The following is a 12,835-nucleotide window of genomic DNA, read 5'->3' on the forward strand; positions in this document are numbered from 1 at the left end:
GAAAGGCCCTGCCGCCATTCATTGCCTTATTCGTTTGTTTCAAGTAAAATTGTGTCGCTGTCGGACAGAAACCTTGTACCTCCAACTTTTAACGTTTTTTTCTTCGTAAATTAAATGCCCTACTTTGTCATACTACAGTGTGACAAAATAGCCGATTGTGAGCTTGTAGATCGGCTATTTTTTTGCTGATTTTTTTCAAAGTTAAGTGTGTCTGTGGGTTTATAAATATCGAACCAATGAAATATTAACAAGAGGTTGTGACTAATAATAACTACCGGTACATTGGATCCATATGGAACACAGGTTCTCACAGGTAATAGGCTCTATTCACAGCAGACATATTATGAAGACATTCACAGGTGTTACCAATGACACTAATAAAGGCTCTGTTCCATTCTGGTCAAACAGAGTCAGGGTATGCTAATATTGTTGCATGTTGGCTCACTGGAAACACTCTGTTACACCAGTGGGTCTAAAGTTGGGGTCCAGGGACCCTCATGGGCTTCCAAATGGGTGTGTAACTCTGAGTGTACACATTTGTACACTCTCAGAGTTATGGGGGTCGTGGAAACCACTGCGCTACACTAAACGGAACAGAGCCTTCATTAGTATCATTGGTAACACCTGTGTAGGAAGTGATAATATGGCTGCTGTGCATAGAGCCTATTACCCCCCCCCCCCCCCCCCCATTTCCTGAAAAGTGACTGTTTTGGACATGCAAGGTTTCCACCCGACAGTAGATGATGTGTAGCTTGTCAACGTCACAGAGGATGCCAATGTATGAGACAGACATTATCGTCGCTGTCGGGAAGAAACCTCTTATCTCCATATTTTAACTTTGTGTTTTTTTTGTGTAAATTACCGCACTACTTGATCATACTACAGCGTCACATACAAGCATCAAAAATAGTAGACCTGCAAGCTCGAAACGCTGCGCTTTTGAGCTTGTAGATCTGCATTTTTTTATTTGGATCCTGAAAAGTAACAGTTTTGGACAGGTTTCCACCCGACAGAGACGATATGTTTAGCTTATTCTAGACCACAAGAAATTGTCAAGCAGAAGATGATACTATAATATTTTAAGTATACAAACAGGACGTTGCAAAATATATACATATAATACAAACTACAGTCATGTAAGCCCATATATTTTCTTTTTTCACTCTTTTTTTTCTTCTTTTTTTTTTTTTACAGTAGTCATATTTACACCACATTGCATAAAAATTAAAGATTTAGAAATGTACAGATGCAAGCGAGAGGAATGTGAATATAACTCTGTAACCTGCTAAGAACAGCAAGTTTTGCTTTTTTATTTTTTTCATTTCCCATAATAACTCTAAGGCCCCATCACTAAATATGATTTCTAGAATGATTACGTTCTAGGTGAGAAACACAGGACAATTAACGCCTTTCTTTCTGTGTGCCACTGACCCAAAACCACACACACACACACACACACACACACACACACACACACAATACATGCTCTTTTCGACATCCAAACTTCGGAAAGGGAGGCGATTTAAATACAAATTAACATCATTCCGAACTTCTTAACCTTTTTCGTGAACCCCCAATTGTCCTGACTCTCCGAACTGGATAGTTCGGAAAGCCTCTCCGAACCGTTTTCCGATGTCTCCCGGAGCATGTATAGGCCTGATGATGTATCACCTACAGTCTGCATTTATTTTCGAAGAGTATTATGGACCTCTGAACTGTAGATGCGAAATACGGGTTCTTTAGTCTATGGTCTTAGATGTCTGTCACTTTTAATCAGGGCCATCTAAGCCCAGAAATCAGAAGAGTGCAATTCAAAATCCTTTATTTATTTATGGCACTGATTATAACATTACAGCACAGCCGTTACAAGGCCGCTCCCCCTTCGCTGTCCCTGACACGCTGACCGCACCGTGCTCGCACGACACTTATTGTATCATTTGTATGCACACTCTTGATGTCGGGCTGTTTTCAGATGGAATGTGGACTAAACATCGTCCATTTGGACTACAACCGTAACCACAAAACGAATCCTGAAAAAAAAATGCTGAATTTATATCGCTGCTATTTCTTTCGTTGTGGAAATTTCTAATTTTGGAAAATCTTTGGGGGAAAAAAATAAATAAAGTGCCTACAATGACACACCCTAAATACGGACGCCAGGTTTGAATTTGGTAACGTCAGTCTGCCCTAAAATTATGAATTCCATCTGTGGACGCGTAACCACTTAAACCCTATAATCGCTCTACATTAAATATGTGATAGCTGAAAATAGCCGATCTACAAGCTGCCGCGTTGTATTTTCTGCGAAGGTTTTGCCCCCAGAATGCGGTGCTGGGGGTTTAAGTGGTTGACGTTCCTATGCATCGTCATAGTACGTAGGTTGACCTCTCCAAAAGGCACACCGCTCCCTGGTGGCAAAATATGCGGTGCTTTAAGACGCCAGATCTCAAATGGACCCTTTACGGGTCTGTAACTTTAAGAGTTTACAAATGGAACTAAATGGACCCTTTGAACACTCAGAGTTACATGGACAATGATGATTTTACAGTGTAGACTGGGGAGTTTAGTTCAGTGATTGTCAACCTTTTTTAAATTGTATTTCAATGATCCCAAGTTTGTTAGGCATTAGGCTACGTACCCCCAATCTCAGAGTTGCAGACCCGTACAGAGTCCATTTTGACCCCTGATGGTCCCCGGACCAGACGTGGGAGAACCACTGCTTTCGCATGACATCGGAAATAAGCAATCAAATCGTCTCGGAAAGCAACCTGAAACGCACAGAACCTATACGACAAGAAATAAGCAAATCGTTGCCAGCATTCTGCTCTATAGACGTTTACAGTGAAATGCACATTCATTCAGAAGAAACGCAATGCGCAAGTGTGTATGCCTCAACCCATACACGCACGCAGGCATACTCTCTCACACACACACACATACGCACACAGAAACACGACTTCTATCCCTGTTAACGAACACAGCTTCCCCGGTACTCAAACAAAAGAAGGCATGATGATGCTCGGACAAAAAAAAATACAACATTTCTGCGTCATTTTCCTAAAGCCCCCCCAAAAGTTCTAAAACAATGAATCGTTGGCTGCTATTTAAAGTCTCTCTTCACTTCTTGTTGACGGAACTGCGTGGCGATAACTCCTTCCCCTGCTTGGACCTACCAGAGTCCTTGTCGGAACCAGTAGCGCCATCCTTGGCAGCGGACGATGGAACAACCCTCGACGTTTCTCTCCTGGCGTTCTTCGGTGCAGCCGGAACCTCCGCACCGGCATCTTTTTTCCTCCTCTCGAGCTGCTCCTTGCGAACGGAGGAGGACCACGCCTGTTTTTCAGAGGCCGGAGCCCTTGAGTCGGACGTGCCGCCGTGCCTGGACGACCCCGGAGCTTCCGTCCCGCTCAAGCTTTTGTCCAATTTGGTGCCCCCGAACCCGAGGCCTTCTTTGGACGCCTTGCCCGCCGGCTCCTGAGACGCACTGATGCTGGCGAACCTGCCTGAAATTGTTAAGCCGCCGGGCGGGTGTGCTTCTCGTTTCGCGGCCGGAGGCGGAGCGGGCCGAGGGGGAGCGACTGGCTCCTCTTTCTGGGGCCTCTGTGGCTGCTGCGCAGGTGTAGAAATTGCCGGAACTGAATGTTTTGGTCTGGGTTCTCCACGCTCTTTGACGACCGTAGCTGCGGTTGTGACCGAGGCCTCTTCAGTGTGTTCTGCATCCAGACTTTGTTTTGTAACTTGGGCGTTCACATTCGAGGACAAAGCTATGGCTTTGAGAGGCGAAGGTTTTTGTTTGGATTCAGTGTTTCCTTTCTTTATATGGGCTGGAGCTACTGCAACGCTAAGTGGGGTTTCCCTTTGCTTCATATCAATGTTTTGCTTGGCGAGAGGAGTCGGACAGGGAGTATTCTGCCTTGATTCTTTCAGTTTCATGTCAGCGACGGGGCCAGCACATTGCAGCAAGCGTTCTCTTGGTTCACAGTCCTGGATGACTTGAGTAGACGAAGCTGGTTCTTTAGAGAGTCCTCCCCGTCTTGAATCCACACCACCCTGGACTACTGGGACAGGGAGGATTTTTACCTCAGATATCGTAGTCTCCGTTTCAGTTTTCCCTCCAATGTTTAAAACGTTTTTGGGGCTCAGCACTGTTTCATTCATAATTCCTGAAGCTGCAGGCTGTGTCTGTCTTGCCGTAGAGGCTGCATTGGACTCCTTGACACCGACTTCAGCCGTCAGTTTCTTGGACATTGAACGGTCTGCCTCCAAAGGAGATATCAGACATGCTTTTTCAACCAGATAGTTTGGTAGTGTAGATGGGAAGTGCTCAGGCTCCCAAGTCTCCGTGTTAATCCTTGTCTTTGGTGATGTGGGAGCCAAGCTGCCAGGCTTCGACACGATGGCACTCACTGCTGCATCGACGATGATGGCGTAACTTTTATTTAAACTCTGTGAGACGTGTTTGACCGCGTTCTCCGTCCCTTTGGAAAAAAAACGTTTCTGCTCCGGTTTTGGGCTGGCATCTCCCTTTCTGGACGCATTGCTTCCCATCGTGCTGGATGTGTAAATTTCCTTAGAATAGACGCTGGTTGTACCGCTAGCCTCCTTCACGGCAGGTCTGGTGGGCTGTACTTCGTCTCTGTTCAGGTGGGTTTCCGTGTAGAGCCGAGTCTGTAGTATTGAACCGTATGATTTGCTGTCCTCCCCAGAACCAAAGCCCGGCGTTACCAGAGAAACCTGCGGTTTGCTATGAGAAGAGGGGAATAGCAACTGCTGCTTTGAGAGATGTTGAGGATCTTCTAAAATGTAATGTACGGACACAGCGCCGCTCTCTATCGGAGAGGCTGTATTTGAGGATATCTCGTCACCACACTGAGGCTGAGGCATCTCCAATGCAGAGTCTACGCTTTGCTTTAGTGGCCGTGGAACACGGGCATCGGTGGCTGGGGAGCCGTCCGCCTCAGGCTCGGCTGCGTTCTGAGAGCCAGACATCCTGGAGCCGTCCGCGTTTTCCGACGACGCGGCGCACGGCGCGACCTCCTGCTGCTCGGGTTCGTCCTCCTGGTCCTCGTTGCTCACCTCGCGTATGGACGGCGTTTTGCCGCAGGACGAGAAGTGGGAGCTGTGGCGAACGCCGCCGCGGTGCTCGTGGGCCAGCGGCGAGTTCGCTTTGATGCTGGTCCAGGTGCTCTCCTGTTTGCCGCCGAAGCTCGAGGCCTCGGCCTTGGGGAAAGAGGCCTTCGTGAGCGGCTCGCTGTGACCGGGCCGGTCCGGAGGTTTATCTCCGCCGTCGCTGCATTTCAACTCCGCGGCCGGACGACTCGGCGGCTCTTTGGAGGCGACGACGCTGTTGGGAGGCAAACCGGGGCCCTGCAGGCTCGGTGCGGTGGCCAGGGGGCTCTTCGTTTTGTCCGCGGGTTTAAGCTGCGGGTGGCTAGACGACGACGACGACTGTCTGTCAGTGGGGCTCAGCAGCCACGCGGGGGGAGGGGACACCGCGGAGACGCTCGAGTCGCACGCGCCGTCCGCCAGCTTGGACAGACAGCCGTCCGTCTTGGAGACCCGGGGCCCCGACAGCAGGCCGATGTCCAGCGTCCCCTCCAGGGGCTTGAGGGAGGACACCAGGCGGCCCTCCAGCTTGTACTCGGAGGAGGTCTTCCTGAGGAGGGGGCTCTCCGCCGCCGCCGCCGAGATGAACTGCAGCTTCTCCACGGCGCTCTTCTCCCCCCCCCTCGCCGAGAACATCTTGGGAGAGCCGAGGCCTTCGGTGCTGGAGTGGCCACCGCCGCCGCCGCCCGGGCCTCCTCCGCCTCCCTTCATGTGCTCGTAGGACATGGCCGAGTCCAGCTGGAGGCTCTTGGACCTGGAGGAGCCAAAGGCAGGGTTATTATAAACCTCTCACTTTTTGCGTTTTGTTTTTCGTAAATTAACGCCCTCCTTGATCACACAACAGCGTCACTCAAAAGTAGCAGATCTACAAGCTCAAAACGTGGCGCGAAGCGACGCGTTTTGAACTTGTAGATCTGCTATTGGGAAAAAAACATTTTATATTTCTTTGTGTCTTTTTGTTTTTTCTCTTGGTGGTGTTTATTAAGCATGAAATAGATACTGTTTACTGTATGTTAATGATCAAATAAGGGAATGTATTGTATCATGAATTTCATGGAATAAATACAAAGGAAAAACATTGCCTGAATACAAATACATAAGATGAGGCTTTATAAAATGAATAATGATAAAGAATTATAATACTAACGGCTTTATGTGTTAGCAAACTAAATAACAAATCATAGAGAAGATATCCTCAGTTTAGTCCTTATGCAATAGGAGATCTACAAGCTCGCATCGCATCGGGTAGTGAGCTTGTAGATCTGCTATTTTTTGCAATTTTTCGGACCTTGTTTAATCTCGCCATGTTCCAAAAAAAGAAAGAAAAAAGAAAACTAAAACTAACATTAAAAGTAATAAAAAACTAAACGTAAACTAAGCCTTTAAAAAAATAAATAATAATAATAATTAAAAAAATAGCCGACTTAAAAAGTTACGTAACCTCGATCCGAAGTGGAGGCTCTCGTGTTTGCCGGGGCACGCCAGGCGGCACATGCACTCCTCCCTCTCCTCGAACGACAGCCTCTTCCGGGTGAACTCCATGTTGGGCGCTTTGAAGTCCAGCCGGTCGGGTTTGACGCCCTCCTTCCCCGGTCTGGAGGCTAGCTGGCGGTCCGGGTGCACGGAGCACAGGGACAGGGGTCCCTCGCCATCCCCGCCGCCACCAGCAGCGCTGGCGCCACCGCATGGCTCAGGGAGGCCCTCGCAGGCACGAGTGTTCAGCTTCTTGTAGAGCACGTCTTTGAAAAAGGCGGGACAACGGCAGTGTTAATTTCGAAAACTACATAAAAAGCTATGCTGACTAAAACTACGATTAAATATATTGACAATTTCGTCAACAAATAAATACTAGCTACTGTTAGTGAGGGACTAGTGGAGAAGAGATCCAGTAGAACTCAAAGACAAGTCATTTTATGTTTGGTTTGCTCTGAAAATAGCATATCTACAAGCTCACAACGCTTGTAGATCTGCTATTTTCAGCATGCAACCAAGTGTAAAATGAGCCATTACGGCACCATCAAGGCCTGCCTGAATACATTTTTGTCGACAAAATCAACTGTAGATTTAGTCGACTAAAACCTATACACTTATTCAACTTTTAAGATGACTAAGATATGACTAAAACCTTTATTCAAAAGAATGACTTAACTAAAAAAATCTAAATTTGCTGTCAAAATTAACACTGGGCAACAGATGCATTTTTAAATGCTGGATATTCAAATCATGTGAAAAAAGTAAGTACTTTAAGTACTTTTTTTGATTACAAAAGGAAGTAAAATAGTGAAAATAGCCGATCTGTGAGCTTGTACATCTGCTATTTTCAGCACTTTTGTGAGACACTCTTGTACGATGAAGGCATTAATTACAACAACACATACAAAGTTGAAACATGGAGTTATGAGGTTTCTGCCCGCCCCCCCAACATTCAACATTGTAATGATGAGTATGGGAAGTCCAGCCTGGTAAACTCACATGAACTCCATATAAACAAATGCACTTATACTTATATTATAAGTAATTTCTAAGTGCATTTGCAATTACCGTTTGCAAAAATGCTCACGATTTTTCAAAAATAGCAGATCTACAAGCTCGTAGCGCGACACTCGGTGCCGTGCTATGAGCTTGTAGATCTGCTATTTTTGAATAAGCAAAATAAATCTAAAAATGACACCGATTCTTTCCCGGTCTAAATGGGTTAAACATCAAAAGTGGCCCGTTCTCCGTTGTCCTATACCTTTGAGCGTGGTGCTGGCGCCTTTGGTGGCCTCTAGGGGGCCAGAATCGGGGCTCTGAGATTTGTCTGGAGCCCAGCATCCCAGGAAGCCTTTGGTGTCTCTGTCGTCGGGAAGGGAAGAGGAGTCCGGCTCGCGCAGGGCGTCTTGCTTCTGCAGAGACTCTCGTCTCTCTGACCAGTCCTGTCTCTTCACAACCACCTGCAAGACCAAAGAAAGAAAGACGTTTTTTTCCCCCGGGTAGCTCAGTCGGTAGCGCGCTCGCTTTTCGACCACAAGTGTACGAGTAGCACGGCTTGGCTGTGGCAAGTCGTGCGGTTACAGGGATATTTCACTTTCAAAATAACTTTTGGTAATTTTATCGTCTATTCAGGCTTTTGTGAGGCCCCCGGACAGTTTTTAAGTTGCTCGATTCAGTATCAGATGCTGTACCACCCTTTACCCTTCCTATACAAACCCATTGTAACTTCAAACTCCATTTTAACCATGTTAGATTCATCAAAAACACCCGTCCTTAGTTCTGGTGACTCACCCTGCCCTCCTAATGCGCAAGGGGGCGTGTTGTTCGGATAAATGTTTTCATTTATTTTATTTTATTTTTTTATTGTATTTAATTTTTTTCATTTTCCAAAAAAAATATAAAAAATAAATGAAAAAAGTAATTGAAAAAACACGGCCCCCTCACGTATTAGGAGGGCAGGGTGAGTCACCAGAACCAAGGACGGGTGTTTTTGATGAATCTAACATGGTTAAAATGGAGTTTGAAGTTACAATGGGTTTGTATAGGAAGGGGGCGTGTCTGATAAAATGAACATCAACTATCTAAATACTGAATCGAGCAACTTAAAAACGGTCTGGGGGGCTCACATAAGCCCGAGTAGACGATAAAATTACCAAAACTTTTTTTGAAAGTGAAATATCCATCTTCCAGGGGTCTAGCACATTGTAACAGGGATATATCGTTTAAGGCTAACATTTTTAACTACATCTTTTTTTGCTTCTGGGGGTCCTTGGAACAAAATATTTTGAGAAGGGGGTCCGCAGCCAAATACATTCCGCAGCCAAACACATTTTTGGGGATCTGATATAGCCAAGCAAGTAGCAACATACTGTTAGGATTTAGACATATTTTTTAGATATGTATTTCACCGCGGACCGCCATTTTAAAATATTTGGATCCCAGGGACCCTCAGAAGACAATGTTTGAGTTAAAACATTTTCGCTGTAAAACATCTATATATATTCAAAGATTTGCACACATTTGCTAAATTTTCCAAAAAATAGCAGATCTACAAGCACTCGGTGCCGCACTATGAGCTTGTAGATCTGCTATTTTTGAATAGCCCAAATAAATCTAAAAAATGACACAGATGCGTTCCCAAGTTAGCAACAACAGTTTCCCTGTATATCTTTCCATACTATAACAGTGGAAGTAACATCAACAGTATTATGTTGCATAATATAATATAATTTTATAATATTATATAATATACCATGGACTTCAGCTTCTCCTTGTCCAGGTCTTCCAGAGACTCCTGACGACCCACCTTGAGAGAGGAGATAAGACCTTTACTGATCCAGAGAGGGAAATTCAGTCGCTAAATGCAGCACAGCAGTTAAGAAAGTACTGTAGATTTAGCGGGTCCCCAGCTAAATTAATTCATATAGCATTAGAATCTGTTTCGGGTCTAACCACTTTGACCCTATATACCTCAGCAATTTGGAAATAGCCGATCTACAAGCTCACAACACGTCACAACACGACGCGTTGTGAGCTTGTAGATCTGCTATTTTCATAAAAAACGTGAAAAAAAAAGCGGAATCATTTTCACACATTTCAACAACATGAATCTTGCGGCCCACCCACCTGGACCACTTAAGTTAAGTGGTCAGATGAGTGGGCCGCGTGCATTTTCAGAGCAAGTTTATTTTAACGATCAGGCAATCAATTGTGTTCCGGCTCGAGGTCAATGGAACCTCAAATAGTATACTCTAAAGTTATTATCTATTGGTACAGTATATCACCTTTTATTTATTTATTTATTCACTACGGTACTTCATTAGATTTTTTTCATTTAATATAATATGAAATACTCTGAATACTTAAATGTTGGAATTGTTTTTAGTTGATGAAAAGTTGTAATTTTTTTGTTTAAACTTTTTATTTAATCTTTTGAAATAATATATTGTTGCTGTCGAGCAAAAACCAGGTACCTCCATGTTTTAGCCTTTTCGTTTTTTTCCCCAGTGCTATTGAATACCCTTTACGTCTGTGTGTTGGTTAAAAAGAATATTGAACCAATAAAAAGCATTAAAAAGCACTTCTGACAAAACCAGCCAACTCCATTGGATCCTCAAACTGTCTGCTAAACCAGCTAACTCCACCAGAGGGCGGTGGACACCAGTAGATAACATCGGGGTAGCACAGACCTTGCGACCGGCCGGTCTCTTCAGGCAGCCCTGCTCGGCGGGCCGGACGCGGGTGACGGCCGGCGGCTCGCGGGGCGTCTCCTCCACTCTGTGCAGGGAGAGGAGGTGGTGGTGGTCCCTGCCGGACCCCCCGGGCCTCGTCACCTCGTCCTGGGGGGCTTCCTCCTGCGTCACCTCCAGGCTCAGCTTCCTGGGACACAGGTGCTTCTTGTCTCCTCCTGATTAGGAAGGGAGGGGCGGGGGGTGGGGGAGCAAGGGTTATTAGAGTTGAAGGAGCAACGTTTTTCACTCATTTTCAAACGTATATCTTCATATAATTGGTCATCATTAATGCATGTAATGCAATGTATTTCTTTGGGCTATTCACAAATAGCAGATATACATAATCACCCTGAAGGGATTTATTTCTCAACAATGACCGTCTGGCCGTCAATTATTCCGCTTATTACACGGCTACTTAATAAATAAATAAATAAATTGACCCAAAAGTAACAACAAAACAAAGTATCTCCTTGCTTACGGTAATGAAAGTATTCCATAAGTGTTTTGCGCTGGGCGAACATGGTCACCTCGGAAAACAAGGAAGTCAAATAGAATACATTTTCGGATACTGCATCGTTGGTTACTGCACTATTTCTTGCATCAAATGTTTTCAAAAAACATTCTTGAGAGCAACGTTTAGCTGTAAATTACATGACGTGTTTGTTTACATGGCTGCCATGTTGGATACGGCACAAAATCAAGCAGCGCAGCAGGTGCTCTGAGTCTTTGATTGGACAGCGGTCTGTTATAGAGCTCATCGGTCGTTGTGCAAGGGATAATGTAGGATAATCACCCTGAAGGGATTTAATTTTCAATAATGACCACCTCCCCATACATTATCCCATTTACACAGCTACTTAATAAATAAATGGACCCAAAAGTAACAACAAAACAAAGTATTTCCTTGCTTACGGCAATGAAAGTGTTCCATAAGTTTTGGTCTGGGCGGAGAAGTTCACCTCGGCAAACAAATGAGAGTAGTCCATAAGGTAACGGGATGACTCGCCCCAAAACACACTCGTCCCCATTCTATATACCGCCGGATTTCCCTATAATACTGCCGGATTTGCCCTGGGCGACTGTGTTTTGGGGCGAGTGTTTTGATATTCTTGCGTTGTTGCGCTACGATAAACAAGGAAGTGTAGTGGATCAAATAGAATCACTTTTCGGTTATTGCATCGTCTATTTCTCACTTCAAATGTTTTCAAAAAACATTCTTGAGAGAAACGTTTAGTTGTAAATGACATTGTTTGTTTTTTACATGGCTTTCAAGTTGGATTACAGCATAAAATCAAGCAGCGCAGGTTGACATGAGCAGGTGCTCTGAGCCTTTGATTAGACAGTCAGCGGTCTGTTACTGAGCTCATCGGTCATTATTCACTGATAACACACCGCTGAATTCAGCGATTGACCAATCAGAATCAAGCATTCAATCAAACCGTGTAAATAAACAGAAATAACGCAGCTGAATTCAGCGACTGATCAGAATCGAGCACTCGACCAAGCCAAGCGCAAAACAAACCACAATACCGACCTTGGTAGGAGGGCGACAGCTTCTCCTCGGACTGGACGCGCTTCAGGAGCGGCGAGCGGGGCGGCTCGGCGCTCTTGGGGCGCACCATGTGGCGCACGATGGTGGGCGGCGAGTGTCCCTTGTTGCCGCCGGCCGGGAAAGCCGCCACCACCACCGCGGGTGGTGGGGCCATCTTGGAGGAGAGGGCGGCGACGACGGCGGTGGTGTGGTGGTGGCCTCCGCCTCCTCCTCCACCCCCACCCAGCAGGGGGGACGGGGAGCGCTGGGGAGAGGCGGGCTGGGGGGTGGGGGACGGCGTGCGCGCCAGCGGGGACAGGGGTATGCTGCCGGCGGACTTGCGGCGGCCCTGGCGGAGCCTCTGGCCCGTCAGCTTGGGGCCCAGGCCGTGCAGGGTGCTGGGCCGGATGTGGCCCGAGCCCGCCGGAGAGTTGGGCGCGCTGGAGCTGGGAGAGCTGCTCTGGGAGGAGGTGCCTCCTGTGAACGAACACGAAACAGGCGCACACACAGACACACACACACACACACACACAGACGGTGAGAACAGGGAATGGCGACTACTTGACAATTCTTTTTAACCCATAAAGACCTGAGGCGATTCTGAAAAATGTTTTCTAAATCCGAACAGTTTTTTGAAAAAAAATCGAAAACATTTTTTTTCAAGATTTTTCAAAAATAGCAGATCTACAAGCTTGTATATCTGCTATTTTTCAATAGCCAAAGAAATCTAAAGTGACACAGATGCGTTCCAGGTCTTAATGGGCTCAAAAATGGGTCTGTAAAGTAGGGTTGGGCTCCGGAACCGGAGGAACCAAGCATTCAGAATCAAGCATTGAAACTTCCAAATGTGATGGACACATTTGGAACTGTTTCTTTAGTTACTAGTTACTTTGTAGATTTTGATTATTATTATAAAACCACTTCAGACCTATATACATATATTTTGGCAATTTGAAAATAGCCGATCTACAAGCTCATAACGCGTCGCAAATAG

The 12,835-nt window shown here is 45.8% G+C and overlaps 1 protein-coding gene across 2 annotated transcripts in view; it reads right to left on the minus strand.

Moving 5' to 3' along the window:
- Positions 1–683: 683 nt before the first annotated feature.
- Positions 684–12,835, minus strand: part of mast4 (microtubule associated serine/threonine kinase family member 4) — a 191,674-nt gene continuing 179,522 nt past the window's right edge. For both annotated transcript variants that reach the window (XM_084047845.1, XM_084047846.1), the window contains 6 exons: positions 11,845–12,318; positions 10,269–10,486; positions 9,332–9,385; positions 7,841–8,039; positions 6,548–6,845; positions 684–5,860 (listed from right to left, as the gene is read on the minus strand). In XM_084047845.1, the coding sequence (XP_083903971.1) occupies positions 3,118–5,860; positions 6,548–6,845; positions 7,841–8,039; positions 9,332–9,385; positions 10,269–10,486; positions 11,845–12,318 (3,986 nt within the window). In that variant the 3' untranslated portion in view covers positions 684–3,117. The remainder of the gene's footprint in view (positions 5,861–6,547; positions 6,846–7,840; positions 8,040–9,331; positions 9,386–10,268; positions 10,487–11,844; positions 12,319–12,835) is intronic.

Source organism: Gymnoscopelus microlampas (assembly GCF_963454915.1).
Source record: "Gymnoscopelus microlampas genome assembly, chromosome: 21".
NCBI classification, from domain to species: Eukaryota; Metazoa; Chordata; class Actinopteri; order Myctophiformes; family Myctophidae; genus Gymnoscopelus; species Gymnoscopelus microlampas.